Below are 23,619 nucleotides of genomic sequence, written 5' to 3'. Positions count from 1 at the left end.
GCACGCCCCTGACTCTTGGGCCATCGTCCCTCCACGGTGGCTCGGGCAGTGTCATCCACATTCTCATGCGAGCCAAGTGCGGGCGGCAGCGGTGGGAGAGGGTGACGCACGTGCATCCCCGGGAAACGGAGAAGTGGGCTAGCTTGGCTCATCCTGTTCAGGTGCAGGAGGGAGCAGCCTCAAGGGCCTCATGAGGGAGGACGGGGTTTGGGTGGTACCGGCGGGTCCGAAAGCGACAAGACTGCTGATGCCCTGGGCAGGCAGGGCGGGGGGTGGAAAGGCTCAGAGGAGTTTGGAAATGGATGGAAAAGCTCAGAGGAGCTCAGAGGCATGACACTGGAGGGGGTGGGGGGTGTTGGCAAGAGCAGATGAGAACGTGCCCAGCTGCTTTCCCTTAAAAGGGGCGGTCAAGAGTGCCACCCCCGTGGCCTGGGGGCTCCAGAGCCAAATGTCGAGGTGGAGGGGCTGCAAAGATCATGCTCATCCTTCTGGTTCTGGGGCTGCTGTTTCAGTGCTGGTGCGGCCGGAGGCCTACCCCTCCCCCCTTTCCTGTGACCATCCCTGGCCTCTCTGTGGCTGGGAATCCATGAGCGGCCGCTTTTGGCCGGGTGAAGAGCTCCTGGCAGGGCAGGGAAGATAACCACAATCGTGGAAACCAAAGAATGTGAGATAAACACAGAATGTGGGCTTTTTTTTTTTTTTTTTTTCCTGCCGGAGGAACTGGATCTTGGGAAACCCAAACCTTGGCTGTCCAAAGTATGAGGGCTTATCTGGGAATCTGTCTTTGATTAAACATCCAGAGGAATGCTCCCAGGGAGGACTTCCCATATCTTGAACAGGGAAGCTGACAGCATGCCTGAGGTCACTCCTGGGGAGAGGTGAACACTTCCTTTCAGGGGAAGGGAGAGGCCCTGCACATGGGCCCTGCACGTTCACATGGGCTGTTTTCATGGAACTGGCTGCTAAGACCGCTGAGTGTGGGGCGAGCTGCCGCGTGGACGAGGGAAAGCTTTGCCTGCCTCATCCTCTCCTTGTGTGTCCTTGGTCTCACGGGCGCCCTCCACGTTGCCCACACCTTGGCCTGGCAATGACCAGACACGGCTCAGCTCTGGTCAGCAACCCCAGCCCTGTGCAGGGTAGGCCCTGTGGCCTGGCCCATCTCTGCTCCCGACCCCCACCCCCTCTCAACCTCTTTCAAAAGGAGACAAAATTCATTCTGGTCTGAAAGAGGTATGCTTAAAAAAAAGTCTTCTTTTATTAAAACAGTGGTTACAAATATTTCATTGGACTTCCCCATCCTCTCTCTGTCACACCCAGCTCAGAGTCAACGCATGCAGCACTTGGCCTTCCCACCGTAGCAGGTGCCTTCCAACCTGGTGAAGAGCGGGCAGGGGGAGAAGTTACAGGTGCCTCCTTTCCTGGCACACATGTAGTGGTCAGACCTCTGGCCGAGACCACTGAGAAAGCCAGCACCTGTAAGACGGGAAAGGAAACGCTTCAGACTCGTGGCTTGTGGACATGGTGATTGTAGAACATTTGGTAAAGTGACTCTTTGAACGCACTGCGAAGCATTTTCTCTTTCAAGACCCGGGCAGAGTCTGAGGTCTGTGCCAGCCGTGGCCCAGTGGAAGCCGACGATGGGCAGCGGGCTGGCTTATGAATGTGGTTTCCTCTGCCCAGAGAGCTTGAAGGTGTGCAAGGATTTCAAGTTAGTCCCCAGATAAGTATTTTCTCACATAGTACTGTTGCCAGAACAAGGCTGGAGTACATTCCTGACCCTGGGAGCTCTCCTCAACTCCCGGCACTCCCGTGCTGCCTCGAGATGCCAACCCCTCGGACCAGAATCCCTGCTCCCCCATCTCTCTTACCCCCATCTTTGCTGAAATCTGTTTTCCTTTTGGGTCAGGTTGAAAGTATGGCTACCCCATAATGCTTTCACGGTTTGTCCACTTGGAATTTATTCTGCCTTCTTCCTGATATCCCAGAATCTCACAATCAGAAGGTTTCTGGACTAGTCTTCTACTCTATGCAGTAGCTGCCCTACGATATTCCCAGTCAGTGGGGATCAAGCTACCGTTTTGCTTGCCTCTGTTGATAGGTCTTATGGCCCGAATGGTGTCCCCTTCCCCAGAATGGAAGCTGATGTCTTCACCAGCCAGCGCCTCACAGTGTGACTGTGTTTTGAGGTAGGGCCTTTCAAGACATGATTAAGGTTAGATGAGGTCATAAATGTCGTCTCTAATCCACTAGGACATAGATCCTCATAAGAAGAGGACATTGGGACGTATAAAGGGATGTGTACACACGGAGGAAAGGCCGTCTGAGGACAGGAGAGTAGGCAGCTATCTGTGAGCCAAGGAGAGAGGCCTTGGGAGAACCCTAACCTGCTGACACATTGACCTTGAACTTCCAGCCTTCAGAACTGGGAAAGGATTAATTTCTGTTGTCGGGGGAGACCACCCTGTGCCCTTTTGCTATGGCCGCTCCAGCTGACGAACACAGCAGGCCATCACCAGTCTGGGGAACAGTCCATTCTGATGCCGTGTGTCTCTGCCTATTGGAGAGATGGTTCTCATACCACTGGATTTGTCTGTTATTTAATCCATATCTCTGTCACAGCTGCCTCACCTGACCTAGGACTGTGGGTGTCTGGTGACTGGATATTTGGCAATGTCTGGGGACACTGTGGGTTGTCACAGCTCTGGGGTATGTGGGGTGGACATTACCGGCATCTAGTGGGTGGAGGCCAGAGGTGCTGCAGAAGACCAGTGATGCGCAGAACAGAGAGTTATCTGGTCCCAAATGTCAATAGCACCAAGGCTGAGAAACTGTGATGTACATCAGTGGTTCTCGATGCTGCATACACATTCAGTCACCCAGGATACTCTTATAAATATAGACTGAATTGCTCTGCAGTGGCAGTGAGCTACTGGCATTTAAATAACACCCCCTAGAAGTGTCTAATGTTCAGTAAAGAATCGAGAATTGCTGGACCACTAGTCTTCAAATTTTAGTCAGAACTAAGGAATGAATGCTCTTCTCGAGGCTGGGAGCAGACAGGAAGGGGAGCATGGGCAACACCTTCTACCAGTTTAAAACATGAAAATTATTAGGAATTTAAAAACTTGAATAGTTCGTGGAAGTAGAAAAACTGGAAATATTTTTCTATTCTTATATTCATATAGAAAAAAATAGAACAGTCACTTGAACAAATGTAAAAATTTAGTTGAGATAAAAAAAACTCTTAGAGAAATACAATTCACTAAAATATACAAATAAGAAATGGAAAATATAAATAGTCTCATAATGATCTAAGAACTGGGCCGTAAGTGAGACTCTGGGCCAAGATGGCTTCATTAGCAAATCCTATCTAGCAACATATAAGAAATAGTGTCTACAGAGCACACTGGTTTTCAGAATAACAAGAGAGAGAACATTCCCTAGTTTATGGTGTGGTGCCGACTTGGTCTTAATTGCACCATCTAAAAAGATCAGCAATGCAAGGAAAGTAAAGGAAACTTATAGCTCAACCTCCCTGATCTTTGAAGAGGTTAAGATCCTATACAAAATATCAGCAAACAGAATAAAACCAAGTTCAGTGTATTTCACAAAGTTAAGCTTTCATTCAACATTTGAAGATCAGTCAATGCCTATTAACAGTTCAAGGAGATAAATCATATGGTCATCCCAACAGGTGCAGAAAAACATTGGAAAACCTCAACTCTGATTAATGATAAAAAGCTTTTAACAAACAAGAAACTGGAGAGAACTTCCTTGATCGCATAAAGAAAAATCTACAGATACCTCTTACCAGCAGTACACTTAACACTCAAACACTGAAAACTTTTCATCTGAGATGGCCAATAAGACCAGCATCATGACTGTCAGCAATTGCACTGAATGTTCTACTTAAGGGTACCAGCCAGGGGAGGAAGAGAAGGAAAACAGAAAGAGAAAAAAAAAAATATATATATATATATATATACACACACACATATAGGTTGAAAAGGAGGAAATAATATTGTCACTATTTGTAGGCATTATGATTATATGCAGACAGTCCAGAAGGAATTAATAAAAAAATTTAACTATTTTGCTGTATATAAGATCAATATAAAACTCAATTTTACTTCTGTGCATTAGCAGCCAACAGATAAAATGAAATTAAAATAGATCACCATATTGAAATATCAAATGCTTAGTTATAAATCTAAGAAAATACGATACTCCTGTATATAAGAAACACAACATTCTTTGATGAGTTCTAGAAGAACAAAATAAATGGAAATGCTATGTGTAAGCACTGGAAGATTAATTATTTTTCAAATGTTAATTTCCCCCCAAATTAACGTGTAGATTTAACTCCATAACATGAAAATATCAAGAGATTCTTGACAAGCTTATTCTAAAATTTATGTGGGAATTCAAAGGACCAAGAATAGCCAAGACACTCTTGGAGAAGAAGGTCGGAGGACTTGCTTTACTGGATTTCGAGGCTAATTATAGATCCACTGTAATTAGACTGTTTGGTAAAGACAAAAGGACAGACGTACAAATGGAACAGGAAGGATAAAGAGTGCAGAAAGGGACCTATGCCTGTGTGAAGAATCAAGCTCCTTAGGAGAGCAGTGTGGGGGAGGAAGGGAAATGCTCCCCTTGGAGCTGGTTCTGGGACGATTGGAGATTCATGTTGAAAAAAAAAAAAAAAAACTTTACCCTTAACTCAAACATTAAAAACAATTGCAAAATGGATTATAAGCCTAAATGAAAAAGGAAAAATAATGAGTCATCAGAAGACAAAGTTGTAGACTTTCTTCATGTTTTGGGCGTAAAAAAATGTTTCTTAAAATACAAAAGGGATTGCTTATAAAGGGAAAGATAGGACACATTTAGCCACATTATAATCATCATGCAAACTTCTGTGTAAGCAGTTTCCATCAGGAGAGAAAAGTCATAGTACAAGGGAGGAGAAGAGATTTGCAATATTATAGTTGACAAAGGGCTTACTTGAAGAATCCACAAAGATCTACTACAAATCATTGAGAAAAAAACAGATAAACTGATAGAAAATAGAGACACATAGTTTCACATATCATAAAAGCTATCTAATTGGCTAATAGCTGTATACAAAAGTGCTCAACTTAGTGTTTCTCAGGAAAATGCTGGAAAAATTCCAGCGAGACACTCACCAGACAGCTAAAATTTAGAATGATTGACAATGACAAGTATTGGCGTGGGTACGGAGCCGTGAGACTCTCATCCACTGGGGAATGGTGTGGCATCTTCTATCAAGATTACAAATTTCTTGCGCTATTATCTCTCTGGCTACCTGTCCTAATCAAACACGAGCATACACAAGGGCCCACAACATTCCCCTTCTTCCTGGTAACTAGCAGACTGAAAGGCACACACAAACCAAGCTGTATTATTCAGCATACGTATTAACATGGTAAAAGTCTAAGAAATATGGGAAGTTATTACCCCAAGAGTCAAGCCCAGGGGTAGGTGACTGAGAAGCCTGGAGAGATTATTTCTTAGGTGCCGGCCAAGTCCTGCTTCTTGACCTAAACCCTAGTCACAGGCTACTTGTTTTATAATTCATTAAGCTGCACATTCCTGATTTATGCACTTTTCAAGATGCGTGTAATACTTTGCAGTTAAAGAAAGAGAAAATAAGAGTTACTTCTGAAAAGGTCATCTGCCTATTCCCAGAGCTGTGACCACCCGGCACCGGATGGGTCCTGTCCCCTCTTGGGTCTGCTTCTGTGCGCTCGCTGTCTGACAGCTCCGTGGGTAAACCACACCTCTCTTCTCCCCCACTTTCCCAAGGGCGACTCCATGTCCTTGGACTTGGTGCTTATTCCCGCCGGTGCTCACGAAGCTGGCCTGCGACCAGCGATCCCGCACATCCCGTGGGGCCGCTGGCGCACACACACCAGAGGAACGTGGCAGAGGAGACCCGTTTCAACGTAGGAACTGCTTTTCCCCGGTGGGAAAGCAGGTCTGTGCCAGTTTCAGGGCTTGCGGAGAAAATAGGGACTCTTTCCAACGTACATTTATTGAGCCATACACGGCTGGATTGTCCAAAACTCCCCTTCAGTGCAGCTGCAAACCAGCTGTCGGTGGGGGTGGGGGGTGCGGGAAGAACCGTAGCAGGTGTCGGTTGAATGAAAGACAGTTGGCTTCAGCAGTGGGAAACTCAGTAGGAAAGGGGTGCCAGGGGTTCAGTCACGGAAGCGAACAGGAGGGGGGAAGGACTGGTTCTGGGCAGCGAGCACAGGAGGCGCTGAACTTTTAGGGTCATCAGAAAATAAATCTGCAGAAAGCAGGGACCACACCGTTCCGTGTCACTGCCTTGCAATGTGACCTGCATGGGCAGATGCTGGTGGCCGGGGAAGAGGAGGGGGACGGCGTAAAGGTCAACACAGAGGGAGATCTTAGACTTCGCATAGAGGAGCCACGGAGAGAGAATTTCTTAACGAGCCTTTCAGAGAAGTGGGGACAGGGCGGGGGGGGGAACGCGGGACTGGAAGTGTGGTGAGCAGGTTGCTGGCGGACCTCGCTCTCGGCCACTCTGCTCCAAGTGTGGGCCCCGAGGTTCCCTTCGTGTCACACAGTCAAAGCTCCTAGTGAGGGAGTTGGAAGATAAAACTGGAGAGCTGTTGACTAAAATTATAAATTTCTTAGGCACAAACACAGACACACGCAGCCGGGGGAGAACGCGGTCTGGGATTCCACAGAGCGGGCCGCCGAGCCCCACGCCCTCCGAGAGGCGTCCAGGGACCCGGTGCTGGGAAGCCGGGGGGCCTGGTCTTACGGGCGGACACAGCTCATCAGAGCCCTCCGGGCCTCAGCAAGTCAACGGAGGCTCCTTCCCGCTGGGGACAGGGTGGTGGCTGGCGTCATGCCAGGGAAGGACTGCCCCAGAGGCTGTGGGGCGCCGAGACAGAGGCTGCTTGTCCACTTCGGAGGCTGCTGGCGCTTGAGCCATGCGTGCAGGCTAGAGAGGACCCGACCTCCTCTCTGGCCTCATCTGCAGGTATCTTCTGCTTCCTTGCTCTTTTTTTAAGATTTTGTTTATTTAATTTAGAGAAGCAGACTGCCTGCTGAGTGCGAGCCCGATGCGGGGCTCCAGCTTGCGACTCTGGGCCATGACCTGAGCTGAAATCAAGAGTCAGGCCCTTAGCCGACCCGGGTGCCCCCCTGAGCCTTCCGAAGCTATCTGGGGACAAAATCACACATGTCGTGAGATGGTTTTCATAGACACGCTCTTCTCTCCGCCGGCACGCTCCCCGTGTGGTATTTTGTGGGCCCAGCTCAGCTTCCCGTGTGAGGCTGACCATGTGCTTCTGTGAGGCCTGGTTTGGCGGCCGTAGGGCCCTTGTGTCTGAGGCAAGGAGAAACATGTTTTTCTCGATGGGACCCGGAGGCCATAGCAGACACATTCCTGGTGGCTGTTGCCAGAGGTCAGGCTGGAGGAAGGAATTCAGGCCAGCAGGTCGGGGTGGGGATCCCAGAGTGAGACACTCAGGTGTGGACAAGGCAGGGCAGACTCTGAGGGTCACGGGATGTGTGAGCAGGCGTCATTTTGGACAAACCTTCATTTTAAAGGTGGGGAAACTCAGGCCCAGGCACCCAGGAGTGCCCACAGGGTCCCAGAAGGAAAGGAGGGAGGGTACGGAGGAGTGGCCGGTGCCTCTCTCAGTGGGTTTGGTTGGTTTTGCACAGGGAAGTGCTAAACACCAGGGAACATTCTCCCCGTGTTCCCAGGTCCACTTTGCTCTCCCCTGATCAGCCTCCACGCTGCATAGCTATAACTCCCCACAGTAGCCGGCAGATGGGAAAAGTCGGTGAAGTAGGCTAAGCGGAGCAACAGGGAGCGGTGGGGTCTGCAGCGCCTGGGGGGGGGCACCATGACAGCTCACTGCCTCTGGGCCTAGAGTACGGCTTCATTTTTTGTGTTCTTAAGATACAAATCTGAATTTTATGTGACACATCCTGAGTTTCTAATGTCAAGAAGGAAGTAAAAAAAATTTTTTAAGTACCATGGACACCAAAATGACTTCCATCTTTCCTTCACTTCTCCGTCCCTTAAGAGAGCCTTCCTGGCCCCTGCAGACCCGGTCGGTCCCCTTGTCACGCGATCCCTTAGCACCCTGTACTTAATGGCATTTCACAACACAATGGTAATTAGATAATTAATTATAAAATTGGGTTTCTTGCCATGCTCTGCTTCTAGAACGTCAGGTCATACTTTCCAGGGCTGTGGTTTCCTGGCTCTTCCCCTTTTCCAGGGCATGGCCTGCACACAGTAGCTATTAACTAAATGTCTGTGGAGTCAGTGAGTGAACAGCCCCAAACAACCCTGACTTCGAAACCCCTCGGCTGGGCTCTCATCCAGCTGATGCAGGGGGCCGAGCTGCCTTGCCATTTGGACATCATTCCGTGTTCACAGAAATAAGATTTGTATAAGATAAAAGGGGCAATCCCCCCCCTTTTCTTTATAGAGATAAAAACCGCTAAAAGAGAGTGCCCAGTCATGGTTTCCTGCAGGGAGCACACAACCATCATTCACCTTGGGGCGTGTGGGCCTGGTTCCCCCCGGGGTAAGCAGCTGAGCCCTAATGGCTTTCCCAGAAAAGGGAGTGAACTGATCCCCTGTGAGGGCTCAAGTGGAGTCACAGTGCGAGGCTGGGACCCGAGCAGCACCTTCTAGAAGCAGCCCTCAGCTCCCTTCTTGCAATAAACTTGGTCCCACCCCCGGACTGGGAATCAGCGTTGCGCAGACAGGACTTGAGTGTTGTCAGAGGACAGAGTAGGGCAGCTTCTCCTGGGAGTTTCTGAGTGAATCCTGGGTATACTCAGCGTTCAATCACGTTGTAGCTAATATTTCTGTATGGAAAGACCAGTAAGTTCGGTCGCTCCTGTGTATCCTCAGAAACACTTCCACATTCTCTGCTTTGAATGAGATGCTCACAGTCCCGTGTTGAAGGGATCAGCCGAACTCTTCAAGTTCAATAGTGGCTCTCAGGCTTTTCTGAGCTTGAGCTGAACTGCAGCCAGAAACTTCACAGAGCCTCTGGCCCCAAATGCACACCTGCCCGTGTGGCTAGAATCAGCGTGGTAAGAGCATGGACGCTTACTGAGCCGCCTGCACTCCTACTTTCGGTTCTCTGAGAAAAACGTTGTGACGACTCTCTAAACCGATTTTTCCACCCCTCGAATGGGTCCCCGCTAGAAACTTAAAACTGCCTTAGAATGCTTTCGCACCCAGCTTCCAGATGGGGGGACTGGGTTGTACTTGGAGAAGATCTAGCAGATCTGTATGATGCAGAAAAGCACCGCCGGATCTTTTAGGGAACTTGGGAGCAGAATTCATGCTCTAAGTGCCCCCCCAACCCACCACGGGCCCCTCGTTCTGCAGATGAGACAGCTGAGGCCCCGGATGTAGGATTTGCCGGAGGCCAGGACAGAACATGTCCCCCAGGCCAGGACAGAACATGTCCCCCAGTTGCTCCACACGTAGCATCCCACCTGCCCTTACACGTCTGTTCTGAGCCGGGGAGCTGGTGTCTTCCGGCCCGACGGAGAGCTCCCTCCTGTGCCCTGGGCAGATTTCCCACTCCACAGAACACGCGAGGATTTCCCAGGGAGGATCAAAGACCACCCGTGCACGAAATGAGTCAAAGGTGCAGGGTGAGCTGGCTTTGTGGGAGGGGCAAGTGGCACCTGCTTACAGCAGGCCACCTTTGAGGCCCCACCCAGGGACCAGGGTGAGCCCCGGCTGGCAGCCTACACCTCTCGCCCCTGGATAGGAAGCCGGCCCTTCGATGCGAGGAGGCACGCTGCAGGAGAGTCCGTGGTCCCCCTTCCACGGAGGATGATTTCTAGAAGTCCGAGACAAAGATGGAGACGGGGGATGCTGGAGCTTCCTGAGACCAGCCCAGCATCCCTGCCCAGCACCAAGGGCATGGAGCCCCCAGGAAAGTCAGGGAGGGAGGCCTGGGTCTGTCTCTCCTGTGGCTGGGCTGCCCAGTGGGCCGGGGAGAGTCAGCCTGGGGTGCTCCCAGCACGCTTGTCCCAGGGGGTCGGGGTATAGCCCCAGGCCCATTCTCAGCAGGCCTGCCCGTTGCAGTGTCCCCAGGCCAGCCACTCAGTCCTGGGGATGCTTTTCTGCTGCTCCACCCCCCAGGCCCCAAGACACAGGTGTCCTTAAACTCAGCCCCCCAATTCCTGGCCCCGGGCCGAGGGCCTAGAGCAGGGTCTCACAGCTTACCTGGGGCCAGGTGGGAGGAGACGAGGCACAGAATCAGCAGCAGGAAGGAGAGAGCCCTCATGGCGGCTGGCAGGCCGGGCCGGGATGCCCGGGGAAGGCAGAGAGGCTCCTTGGAGGCAGAGCTGACAGAGGCCGAGCTGACAGAGGCTTCCAAAGCCGGGAGTGTCTCTGTATTTATAGGGCGGCACTTGCACAATAGCAGAGGTGATCTGAAGGGCGGTGTTGCAATCCGGAGTGAAATTCTAATAAACCACCCCTCACGCCGTTTGCCCTGAGTAGTCCGGGAGTCACGTGCACACACTTTTCTCTGTCCAGCTGCGGCTGGATTCAGCTCTCAGCCCGGAACACCCCCAGTTGGCTCCTCTGACCGGTTCGGTTTGGTTTTTGAGGCTGGGCAATGCGAGTGAGCTTCCTGCAGGAGGCAGCCCAGGCTAGCAGGCCCGTGGTGGGGCAGCTTAGAAAGCTGGAGGAGGTGGCCTCAGGGGGACCCGCACAAGGGGCTGCCCAGCCCCCAGCCCAGCATACGAGTCTCTGTCTCTGAGCTGTGTTCTCCATGCCATGGCCCCAGGGGACACCCTCGTCCCTGACAAAAGTCAAGCCGCTTGCTTTTCACTTAACCTTCAGGGTGGAATTTTCTTTCTCAAAATTCTCTGCTCCTGGGGTACATGCTCTCCTTGACTAATCAATGCCAGCCCTTCCTCCTTCCCTTCCTTCCCTCCTTCATTCTAATGTGTGTGTCTTGCAAATCTTTTTAAATCTACCAGCCTCTTCTATCACTTAATGTTTTTTTTTTCATCCAGACTTGATTTCTTTAGAGCAGTTGCTGGTACACTGCAAGATTTAGGAGCAGGTACAGAGATTCCCTATCTACTCCCTGATCCCCCCTCCCCTACTCCCTGACCTCCTCCACAGGGGGCATACTTGTTACCACTGACGAACTTACATCGACACATCGGTAGCAGCCGGAGTCCACAGTTTGCATTAAGGTTCACGCTTGGTGTTGTGCATTCTAAGGGTGTGGACAAAGGTATGAGGACACACATTCACCATCACAGTGTCACGCAGAGTAGTATCTGTGCCCTAATAAATCCTCGGGGCTCCACCTCTTCATTCCTCCCTCCCCCTAACCCCCTCAACCACTCTCTCTCTCCTGTCTCCATAGCTTTGCCTCTTTTTTTTTTTTTTTTAAAGATTTTATTTATTTGTCAGAGAGAGAGAGGGAGAGAGAGCGAGCACAGGCAGACAGAATGGCAGGCAGAGGCAGAGGGAGAAGCAGGCTCCCTGCCGAGCAATGAGCCCGATGTGGGACTCGATCCCAGGACGCTGGGATCATGACCTGAGCCGAAGGCAGCTGCTTAACCAACTGAGCCACCCAGGCGTCCCCATAGCTTTGCCTCTTCTGGAATGTCCTGTGGGTGGAATGAGACCCTACGCAGCCTTTCCAGACGGGCTTCTCCCACTTGGGGATGTGCATGGAAGGTCCTTCCATGTCTTCTCACGCCTTGATCGCTCATCTCTCCTTAGTGCCTCACAGCATTCCAGCGTCTGAGTGAACCACAGGGTACGTCTCCGTCCACTGACCGAGGACGTCCTGCTTGCTGCCAGGCTTTGGTCATGACGAGTGCAGTTGCATAAACACCTGCGTCAGGTTTTTGTGTGGACGTCCGTTTTCAGCTTGTGTGTGTGTGAATGTCGAGAAGTGCTATTGCTAGACCCTATGGTAGGAGGTTATTTCATTTTATTAGAACCTGCCGAGCCGTCTTCCAAGGAACCTGCGCCACTTTGCGTTTCCCCAGTGCTGAGCTCCCGTTGCTCCACGTCCTGGTCAGCATTTGCTGTTGTTGGCGCTTCCAGACCGGGGCCACTCTCGCCGGTGGGGAGGACCAGCTCCTGTTCTAATTTGCGTTTCCCTGATGACCTGTGGTGTGGAGCATCTTTTCCTCTCCGGCCTTTCTCTTTTCCAACTAGAGGTCTGTTCCTAGGAAGTTGTCCACTACGGCTTCGCAGGAAGCGAGCCCCTGGCATGGCCTCCGGGAGTCTGCAGGCCTGGTTTCCAGACGGGGCTGAGTCTTCCTGACTCAGCGATTCAGGGATTCAGGCTGCAAGGATTGGAGTCTCCAGCCCTCCATGGTCAGACTGGGGCGTTGTGTTAGCTACTATCTGAGGATCTCTCAAGTTCTCATCAATTCTAAAGAGGTTTTAAATGTTCTCTTTATTATTAGTTTTTATAATTCTACAAACAGCTCTCCTAGTGTCTTGGTCAGCGTTCAGAAGCAGCTCTGGCTGACTAAGCAAGAGAGGAGTTTCCCGAGAGGGCAGTGGGTAGCTCTCGGGATCAACGCGGGGCCTGGAGAACCTGCTTGGAGCTCAGCCTCCAGGAAGAGTGTCCGACCTATGCCGCAGATCTGGTCTGAGGCAGCCCGTGTGCTGTGGCCGCTGTGCGGGAGATGCCAGGAGCTGGCCTTCTCCACCACCGGCAGAGCCCCATCTGTACCAAAGCAGCACCTTCTGGATGCTTCCACGGCAGGCCTGCCAGAGAGAAGGACAGAGGGACAGAGGCTCATATAGCCTGAGAGATAGAGAGATAGGTGGAGGGGGGTTGGCATCAGGAGTCCCCTTTCCCTGCCCCTCCCACCCTGAGCCCCACCACTGGTCCGACTGTCCCACAGCCCTGAGTCTGGTTGGCAGAGCCTCAGTCACAGGACCACCTGCAAGGGAGTCTGGGAAAGCAAGACCCTCACATTCACAGCACCTGCGGAGGGGAGGGGACTGTGTCTGATGGGGGAAATGGTGGCTACATGAATGTTTGAGCAGAAGGAGCTTTAGGTTTCCCTAGAGGGTACGTGAACCGAGCGACCGGGAGGTGTAAGGAAGAGAAGTCATGGGGGAGAGGCAGGATGGTCGGTAAAACATGTGATATTAAGGCCACAGGGGACACGCAGAGCTGAATTGCGGGGGACACTTGGGAAGGCAAGGGCCGGAGTTCCCCAGGCCAGGGGATGTGGACACGGGGGTGTTCCTACCCCACACCCCCCCTCGCTAGGAGCAGCTCCGAGCAGGAGGCGTTTGGGAAGGTTGCTGGGCTGTGCTGCCTGGCGGCGGAGAGCAGGGTGTCGGCTCTCAGAAGGCAGGGGATTTGCAGAGAAATGGTAAAGGGGCCGCCGTGGTAGTGAATGAAATCTGTAGGGAAGGAAGGCTTCTAACAAATCCCAGAGAAGACGGACATTTAAGGGAGCACGAAAGAAAACCAGGAGAATGGGGGTGGGAGCCGGGGAGGGAGCATTGGAGGGCGACCAAATGCGGAAAACTTTGTAGGGGAACAGAGCATTGCAGTGTTTGCCAGCTGGTGAGGTCGTGAGAGCCACGACATCGGCCCCACCTGAGTGGACACGGACATCCTGGGCTCCGGTCCCGGGGCTCCAGGTCGCCCCTGGTTTCTGGCCGCCTCCCGCTGAATCATTTCTCCTCCACCTCGGGCAGAGCTGCTCCTTCATTTCTGGCACCTGCGTGGTGACAGGGAAGGGGGCTCGAAGGGGCAGGCATGTTATTTTATTTATTATTATTATTTTATTTATTTATTTTTATTCTGTGCGATCATTCACTTAAGGGAGGCTGCGTTCTGTTTGGCGGCTACGGCGTCCTAGGAGCAGCAGGTACGTTTCCAGCCGTTTCCCTTGTGCTTTCATGTGCACCAGACCTTGTCCGTGGTCTGCTGGGGTCACGTCCTTGGCCATCTGGTCTCTAGGACACGTCTCAGAGGCCACATTGCTTGCCACTGCCCTGAGGCAGGAGCTGTTTGTGTCAGCTGCTGGTCACACTCTGGGCGCATGACACCTGTGTGCAGAGGTGAGGGCGGGCAAGTGGGGGGAAGGAGGGCGGTGCTGGGTTGCACCTGCCTTGGGGCCCCCACCTTCCAGGACCAGATGAGATGCAGCCTTTCAGCGTGGGGTTGAACAGATTCTGGTCCCACGCCGCGCTGCTCGGAGGCCTGGTCTCCACGGGGCGTGTGGGAGCTGCTCCTCCGTACGGGGATGGAGGAAAACGCAGGGCAAAGCCTGACCGAGCACCTCCCCAGGGCAGGTCCAGGTGGGGACGTCCACACCGGCGCATGCGTCTAGTCTGCAGAGCCGCGCGAGGCCACGGAGGGGGTTGGACTGCGTTAGACCCCTGAGTTAGACTGGATGCTAACTCGAGCCTCCACCCAGAGGCAGGGTCACCTTGGACATGGCGTTTAGCTGCTCCCCTGCTGGAAGAAGCAGCAGTCACCCCTCCCTCCCCCCGAGGCTTGTGGGGATTTCCTGTGGGAGGATGAGACAGTCAGGCGGGGGAGGGGTCCATCCGTGCCAATTTTTACGGCTCCTGTCTCTCTCCTTCGGGTTAGGAGCACACTGGGGTCGCGGGTTCCCTACACGAGAACAGCTCAGGTGGGACCGTTCCGGGACCGCACCCGGGTGGAGCAGACCGTGTGGAAGGTGCTGGGCTCAGCTGCCCTCCCTGCCGTCGGCCTCTTTACACAAACTATGCACATTCTGTGAAAAGCTAAGACCTTAACGGTGAGTGTCAACGAGATCGCGAAGTTGCCTTGAAGGCGACCTCCCACGGATGTGGGGATTGCTGGCGATGAGGTCTCTTTCGGTCTGTGACGTTCTCCTCTGCACCGTGCAGGGGTATCTACACGTCTGGGGTCATGCATACGTGTGGTTTTAAAGGCAGCACGCTGTGACGCTGCGCTGAAACTTGCTCCCTTTCCAAGATCCGTTTTCCATTTTCCAAGGTCATTGGATCATTTTTTTTAAACTTTTTTTTTTTTTTTTAGATTTTATTTATTTATTTGACAGACAGAAATCACAAGTAGGCAGAGAGGCAGAGACAGAGGAGGAAGCAGGCTCGATGCCAAGCAGAAAGCCTGACCCGGGGCTCGATCCTAGGACCCCAGGATCATGACCTGAGCCGAAGGCAGAGGCTCTAACCCACTGAGCCACCCAGGCGCCCCTCATTGGATCATTTTTGTAATGCATTTACAACTTATCTGTGTTCCATCTATGGTGGAATACTTTTTAATTTTTCAATATTTATTTATGTATTAGAGAAAGAGAGAGAGAGGCCCATGTGTGGAGGGGAAGAGGGAGAGGGACAGAGAATCTCAAGCCGATTCCCGGCTCAGCATGGAGCCTGATGTGGGGCTTGATCTCCCAACCTTGAGAACATGACCTGAGCCGAAATCAAGAGTCAGATACTTAACCAACCAAGCCACCCAGATGTCCCTATGGCAGAATACTTTTGAAAAAGTATTTACTTTTGAAAATTGCAGTAAGACGCACAAAACACAATATTGACTAAGTTAGCCATTTTTGAGTGTACGGTTCAGGGGTAGTAAGTGTGTGCGCGCTGTTAGATCACCATCACTGCCGTCCATCGCCAGAACCAGCCGTCACTCTGAAGGAAAGCTCTGTGCCCGTTAGACACCAACCGCCCCTTCTCCCTGCCCCGACCCCTGCAAACGTCTGCTCTGCTTTCTGTCTCTGCGAATGGGACCCCTCGGAACTTCACAGAAGTGTCATCATACAGTATTTGTGAGTCTCCGAGTTTCATTCATGCGCCAGCCAGTGCCCAATTTCCCTCCTTTTTAAGGCCGAGTAGAGTTTCGGGGCACTTGGAAGAGGTACAAGATCAGTGGTAACGCTACAGTTTAGGACAGTCGCGGAGTCAGGACCTGCCTCTCTCCTCTCCACTCACGCCCTGTCTCCCTGTCCTTCGCGGGGGCAAACCTCCAAGGGGGGCTCAGCCTGCACCCCGGCTGCCGGGCATCCTCCTGGAGCAGCTGATACTCCGGTTTCTGGAGAACTGAAGGTTGGGCAGGGTCCCTCCCTGGAATGCAAACACGCTGGACGAAGGTAACATTTATACTCACGTCCCAGCTCAGGTGTGGGACCGAGGGCAGAGCCCGGCGTGGACTCCAACTTTCCAGTTATGCCCAGAACGCCAAGTACTGCCAGTTAGAATCGCAGCCTCGTGACGTCCGAGCAGGAAGGCCCTTGAGCATTTTCTCCGCAGAGTTCCTGTGCTCCACGGAGAGCGGGGGTCCTACCGAGTCCTAGCAAGACCCACGCTCCAGACCTTGCCCTGCTTTCTGCCAGAACAGCCCAGAAACTTCCACTCTCTGTGTCAGGCCTGCCGAAGCAGCTTTTGTCTGCAAGGGGTTTCTGGGACTTAGCAACGAAGGGACCAAAGGAATCCAGCTCGGCACAATCGATGTCTCACGGTCACAGAAAGTAAACGTGGAGGGAAGGTCTGTCTTCAGAGCCCTGACACTTCAGGTAAATGGGAACCATTGGAAGTGCCTCTGGCGTGTTTGTGTCAGTCCTGACACCAGGCTCTGGCAGCCCCCGGCCTGGGTAGGGGGGCAATGCTGCCCAGAAGTTCCGGCCAGGCTCTTCATCCTTGCACGTGGCCTTCCTTTCCGGGAGCTCGGAATCCGAGCACACCCGGGGCTCTCAGGGACTTGTGCTTTGCTTCACACTAAGGCCAACCGCACCGACCCGCTGGGAATGACAGCCGGGGTGATTCTCAGCGTTTACATTGCTGGAACCAGAGGCCATCGGAAGCAGATCAGAAACCCAAGGGGAGTGCATTTTGGTATGTGAGCAAAAGGGTTGTTCGACCCTAAAGGAAGTAAAACCCGTTTTGTGTGTGGAATTATCATTCCCCAACAGAAATCCCCTAGACCACTTCCTGCTGTAACCAGCTCTTCCCGTGGGTAATTTGCACAGTGACTTTCCTTCTCGAAAATAGATGATGACGTCAGGAGTCGGGAACTGTCGGGGTCATCAGGATCTGGGAAAGCCTGAGCTGGAGCCAGAAGGAGGCAGCATGGGCAGGTGCAAGCCTCTGGGGAAAGCGTTGGGAGGCCCGGCCTGAGTCGGAGCCTGCGTGCAGCTGGCTGTGTAGGACCTTGACGGATGACAGGCTCCCTACCGTTCTTCGTTTCCTCCTAGAGAAGAACAAGGTGCATTTTATGGGTTTTTTAGAGACCAGTTTCCAAACTGGACAGCCTGTTGGAATCACCTGGACCATCTTTACAAAACAGGCCTTGAACTGCCGTTGCCAACAGTAACCGTCTAGAATCTGTCTTTTTAATATGATCCCCGATAAACACAAATCACACAATGCCATTTGCTGTATGCGCTCACACGTCTTACTGCATTTCTTCAGTTCGCACGTGCATACTCTTTCATTTTAGCATTTTGAAATTGGGCTGAATCTTATAATTAATATTAATTATTAATCATATTATTATAATGTTATTAATATTGATATTATATTATTATAATAATTATAATTATTATTATAAAGGCAGAGGCTTTATATTATAATAATTATAATAATATAATATAAATTTTATAATATTATTATAATATATTATATAATAATATAAATTATTAATTTATATTAATAATTTTAAAATAAAATTCTATAAAATTATAAAGTATCCTTAATAGTAATGATAGTATTTAATGTGGTCTCTCCTCTCCACTGAAAAGTAGGTAAAGAAATGTGACTCTGGGGCACCTGGGTGGCTCAGTCAGTTAAGCATCTGCCTTTGGCTCAGCTCCTGAGCTCAGGGTCCTGGGATCGAGTCCTGAGTCAGCTTCCTGCCTGGTAGGGGGCCTGCTTCTCCTTCTCCTTCTGCCCCTCTCCTGACTTGTGCACTCTCTCTCTCTCTCTCTCTCTCTCTCTCCCATAAATAAATAAATAAAATGTAAAGATTTAAAAATCTTAAAAAAAAAATGAGTCTTACATCTAGTGGTACTTGAAAACTAAGGAAATACCTAATCTCATTTTCATTTTTATGGCAACCTTAGGAACTAGACCTGAAGGGATGAATAATTCCCTTTTCACAGAAAAAGCAGGCTCAAGTGGGTTAGACTTTGATTTATTCTTTGATTTATTTATTTATTCAACCAATATTAATAGCATCTTCCCCAGGAGGGCTGCCAGGCTGAGTCTGGGGATGCAAAGATGAGTAAGAACCTGGTTCCTGTCCTCACAGGCTCATGCAGACACGGTTATGGCTGTGGCTGGATGAATCATGGTCCCAGAGGCCCTCCTGGCGCTGCAGGAACAGAGGGCTTAGCTCTGACTGGAGGTTGGCGGTGGACCCCCCTCCTCCTTCCCCCATTGCTCTGTTTCCCAACTCCGTGCAGTCTGAGGGCTTTACCAGAGGCATCGCCTGCAGAGGGAAGGGTTTGACTCTGGATCCCATCCACACAGCACTACTTCATTTATCCCACAAACACGCACGGAAAGCTTTGTCGTTAGTGCTGTGCTCACCGCACACAAAGATGGACCAGACAGGTAGGAGCTCTCGATGGGAGCGCAGCAGACAAATATTAAATGATTCCACAAGCGTTCAGTCCTCTAAAAGAGGAACATGGGCAATAACACTCATAAAGACAAGGTCCCCTGACCTCATCCGGTGTGAAGTTAGTCCCTTCCTTAGCTGGGGATCTGAGGCTGAGACGTAAAAGATGAGCAGACGTCCAGGCAAAAGGGAAGGTGTGGGGAGAGGTGGGTTAAGGGTGTTCAAGGCCGAGGAGACAGATCCCTTCTAGGTCCTGCACCGAAGGAGCCCACGGGAGAGAACCACCGCTGGAGCTGAAAGAGAGAGGCGGTGGGGGAGGGGGTGAGCAGGCAGGCGGGAGGCTGTGTCTCCGCACCTCGGAGCACTGGTAGGAATTGTGGCTCTTCCTCCAGGGACAAGAGGAAACTGTTGAAAAAAAAAATTTTTTTTTTAATTTTATCTATTTGTTCATGAGAGAGGGAGCACATTCAGGGGGAGGGTCAGAGTGAGAGGGAGAAGCAGACTCCCCGGCTGAGCAGAAATCCCCATAGGGGCCCTGGGATCAGGACCTGAGCCGAAGGTGGATGCTTAACCACCTGAGCCACCCAGGCTCCCTCCCAAAATTTTTATAAATATATATTGTGGTAAAATATACACAACATAAATTTAACCCTTTTAACCATTTTCTTTTTTTCTTTTTCTTTTTTTTTAAAGATTCTATTTATTTATTTGACAGACAGAGACCACAAGTAGGCAGAGAGGCAGGCAGAGAGAGAGGAGGAAGCAGGCTCCCCGCCGAGCAGAGAGCCCGACGAGGGGCTCAATCCCAGGACCCTGGGATCATGACCCAAGCCAAAGGCAGAGGCTTTAACCCACTGAGCCACCCAGGTGCCCCAACCATTTTCAAGTGTACAGTGTGGCATTAAATACAGGCACGCTGTTGTACAACTGTCATCGCTATCCATTTCCAGAACATTTCATCTACCCAAACTGAAATGAAACGTAACACCCATCCTCCTTCCCCCCAGGCCCTGGCAAGCTCCATTCTACCTCCTTTTCTGTGAGTCTGACAGGAAGGAATCAGGCAGTGTTTGTCCTGATGTGACCGGCTAACTTCACTTCGTATAACGTTGTCAAGGTTCACACACACTGCAGCATGTGTCAGAATGTCTTTCCCTTGTAAAGCCAAATAATATTCTATTTTAGCTATACTCCACATTTTATTTCTCTAGTCATCTGTGGCTGGACACCTGCTGAAAGGTTTCATACAGAAAGTAACGTGGTTCCATATATGTTTTGCAAAGGTCCACCCGGTTGCTCTCCGGAAGCCGATCTGGAAGCAGGGAGTAGGTCTCCCGGTTTGGGGAAGGTTGCGTGAATCCAGCCCGAGAGGAACAGATGGTGGTGAGAATGGTAAGAAATGGAAGGTTCAAGAGCTACTTGCGAGGAGGAGTCAAAATGTTTGTCTGGACGTGGGGAGCCGGGGAGAGGGAGTCAGGCAAGGGTTACCCCAGGTGGATGGGCCGCCGTTCGCAATTACAAGATGCAGCTGAAGTGTTGAGCCCTGGAGCTTTGAGAAGTATGGGGCCATCCAAGCAGGGATCTCTCAGTCTGGAGCTCGGGTGTAAGCTGGAGGCTCCGAAGGGACAGCCATCAGCCCTGCGGTGATCATCGAAGCCAAAGGGGTGTAAGTCATGCCCCAGAGCAAGGGTGCAGCGAGAAAGCAGGGAGGTCCAAGAAAAGATCCTTGAACGACTTCCATGTTTTTGGTCTCGTAGAGTTGGATCAGCCAACCTGAAATAACGAGGGAGAACATTCAGAGGGGACAGACCCGAGGAGTGTGGTGTCATGAAAGCCAAGGGAAGAAGAAGGGCTTTCAGGAAGAAGGTATTTAGTAAGGTAAAGAGTGGAATAGTGTCCGTGGATTCCCGCAAACAGGGAGTAACTAGTTACGTGATGGCAACGGATATGGAGTGTGGGACGCACACCAGGCAAGGGGGGAATGGAAAAACGGAGATAATGGGGGGCTACCAGCTTGGTGTCCTTGGTCAGTTAGCTGTGCGTCAGGCATGGTAGGGTGAAATGCTACAGTGCCTCTGGATCTGAGGCAAAGTCCTGCCAGCAAGGGGACTTCCTTGACCTTGATCCTGACTCCCTGCTCTCCCGGCAAGCCAACAACAATGGGAATCTTGGGGAGCTGATGCATATCCTCAACACCTGTGTTCTTGACTTGAGGGGATGGGGGACGGGAATGAATATGCAGGGTCAGCATCTGCTGCAGAGAAATAGCTCAGGTACCTTCTGTCACCTTCTGGGGTTTGGTTTCTGGAGCCAGTGGCAAGAGGGAGGAGCCGGGGCTCTGGTCTCAGGTCTGTGGGAGACTGGCGTGCGACCTTGGCAAGCCAGTGCTTCCCACCTCTGGAGTTCCTAATCTGTCAGAGGGAGTCTTCCTCGCGAGATAATTCTGGAATGCATTTCCTCATTGGAGGTGTGTTTGTTTTTGCAAGGAAGTCCCTACCAGAAAAGGTTGTGATGATCCTTAGGACAAAAAGACGCATCTGCAAGCCAAGGACCACACAACTATTGTCCCATTTATTCTCCAAACAACGATATGGTCCGGGTACTGTTAATCCCATGGAGCAGATGCTAATGCGTAGGTTTCGGAGGGTGATGACCTCCTTGAGAGGGAGGGTGTGCGTTTGTACCAGGCAGCAGTGAGGAATCATAAATTTAAATCATCACTGCCTGCTCCCCTGCAAAGGGAGTCCTTTGAGCAGGCCAAGGCCTGAAAAGAGCCATAGATACTCTCCTGTATCTGAAATCCGAAATTTTGAGAAAACCCCAAATCCTTAGTGGATATTGGGAGACATCCATTCTTTGGGATCTCAGCACCTTACCTGGGTTATCTTCCATTTCTCGCCACGGTCCCCACCCCTCACCCCCTGTGTCTCTGCTGTGCCTCACGACTCCCCTCCACACTGCTTCTCCTGCGGGTCACACCTTTGCATTATTTCCTGGGCCGGGGAGACCCTTTCCTCACGATGCAGGCTGACATTCTGGGCATCCTTCAAGGCTCCTGAAACTTTCTTGACCTCCCAACAGCTGTAAAGTCTCCCTCCTTGCGGATCTTTGTTGTATCTCCTACGCCTCTCGGGATGTTACTCTTTCTCGGCCTTGAATTCAAGTTGTCTGTTTACCCCCTTCCTGTTGGAACAGTTGGCCTTTGAGTTTCATGCAAACTAAGCATGACCAGAGTTGGCGCATGGCAGAAGCTCGGGGTGGCTTGTTGGCTGGAAAACCCTCCATCCTCACCTGGGTTTGGTTTGCCCACACAGGCCTCCACTGGGTCCCTGATCTTTGGAGTCTGCATGAGTGTCATGCTGGGTGCAGGGTTACCTACACCCTACCCAGAGAATAAGGTGTTTCCCTGACTCGAGCTTGGGAAAAGCACCCCATTACGTGGCCACCTGTTTCTTCTGGAGGCCCCTATCAGGCAGCGGTTATACTGGCCCGCTACGTCCGCACAGTTTGGAGAGCTTCTAATGTGCAGCCCAGACCCATACTTGTCACCTCAGCTCCATGGTGAGGAGAACACTAGGTCCATTATCCCCAGGTCCCCATTTTCCAGATGAGGAAACAGGTTCAACCACGTTAAGCTGATGTACCTGGGACTTCATGGCTTTGGTTGGAGGACTGCTGAGTCTTCAGGTTTCCGGTCCAGTGACTCCGAAGGATAAGAAGAAATGACCAAGACATATGCAGACCAGGACATGGCAAGTGGTGAAAAGGTGCCCAGAAATAGTGGGGAGAGAAGGAGGAATCCGAGGAGGAGAAGGAATGATCTATATATTTCTTAAGATTTTATTTATTTGACAGAGAGAGAGAGAGATCATAAGTAGGTAGAGAGGCAGGCAGAGAGAGGGAGAAGCAGGCTCCCTGCTGAGCAGAGCCTGATGTGGGGCTCGACCCCAGGACCCCAAGATCATGACCTGAGCTGAAGGCAGAGGCCTAACCCACTGAGTCACCCAGGCGCCCCAAGAAGGAATGATCTTTGTGCAGGATACGTGGCTTCTGGAGTTCCCACCACGTGGGCGGCGTGGAGGCAGCGTCGGGTCCACGTCTCAGGACTCACCCGGTGGAGGCGGGCAAGCGGGAGGGTGAGCCCCTGAGCTGGGCACCCAGACACCCAGGAGGCCGGCCGTCTTACACTCTCTGTCTCTGCACGTCCTCTCCACCTCCCTGTGTGGACTCCAAAATCCAACCTCCTTGCCAAGTGTCAGACGTTTTCCTCGTGTGGAGAGTGACGTGTTTCAGAATGGCAACGGAGCAGCTGCCGTCTTAGCAGAAGAAAGAGGGTGGAAACTGCCAATTTCCAGAAAACCAAGCTGGATTCCCCAACCTGGGCCCCACCAGAATGACAGCGGGTCCCCTCCCGGGCCTTGGTGTCTTCCTTACAGAGCGGTGAGTTTGGGCTATTTGATTGCTAAGGTCCTTTACCTCCTCTCTATTTTGAGTCTGCGCTCTGGAACGGATCACCTCCTTCCTGGAGACTTGATGCCTCACGGTAACCTTCGCTCCTGCCTCGCTTCCCGGACCAACCCGCACAGCCCAGCGTGGTGAGCCTGCAGACTCAGGAGGTCAAACTCCTACCAGCTTCCCAAAGGAACTGGGTGGCCTCGGGCGAGGGATGCTCAATGCCTCAGTTTCCCCATTTGTAAAATGGTGATCGTGATGGTACCTACGGCCTCAGAGCGTTGTAAGAAATAAATGTCATGATAGAATTAGAACAGTGCCTACCCTCAGTCAATGCTGGTGGGTCTTACTGGTTGTATTCCTTGTGTAGGTATCTGACCTCCTCACCTTCCGGGAAGGTGGGGACCTCATCCGAACGGAGTTTGGACTCCTGTTACCTGTGCAGGATGTGGTCCCCACTGGGCTGTCCTGAGTTGCGGTTGGTTGAATTCATTCTCTTCCAGGCCATCGAGAGCCCCCATTCTGGCGC

General features: G+C 51.6%; 1 protein-coding gene and 1 long non-coding RNA gene across 3 annotated transcripts; one reads left to right on the top strand and one right to left on the bottom strand.

The window, feature by feature from the left end:
- Positions 1 to 1,231: 1,231 nt before the first annotated feature.
- On the bottom strand, positions 1,232 to 10,539 carry DEFB1 (defensin beta 1). Its single transcript, XM_044225711.1, has 2 exons — positions 10,277 to 10,539; positions 1,232 to 1,473 (listed from the first exon to the last, which is right to left on the bottom strand). Exons 1-2 carry the CDS (start codon positions 10,335 to 10,337, stop codon positions 1,325 to 1,327), a joined length of 210 nt encoding a protein of 69 aa, XP_044081646.1. The 5' UTR covers positions 10,338 to 10,539; the 3' UTR covers positions 1,232 to 1,324.
- Positions 10,540 to 14,745: 4,206 nt separating this feature from the next.
- LOC122890031 lies at positions 14,746 to 22,451 on the top strand. Of its 2 annotated transcripts, none has more exons than XR_006381018.1 (3): positions 14,746 to 14,829; positions 19,922 to 20,030; positions 20,396 to 22,451. It is a non-coding gene; the product is annotated as an uncharacterized LOC122890031 (long non-coding RNA). The 2 variants fall into 2 exon arrangements; XR_006381017.1 differs by lacking the exon at positions 14,746 to 14,829 and adding an exon at positions 18,533 to 18,631.
- The last annotated feature ends 1,168 nt before the right edge of the window (positions 22,452 to 23,619 follow it).

The sequence above is a fragment of the Neovison vison genome, chromosome 11, assembly GCF_020171115.1.
Source record: "Neovison vison isolate M4711 chromosome 11, ASM_NN_V1, whole genome shotgun sequence".
NCBI lineage: Eukaryota > Metazoa > Chordata > Mammalia > Carnivora > Mustelidae > Neogale > Neogale vison.
This window is presented reverse-complemented; position numbering and strand designations above follow the sequence as displayed.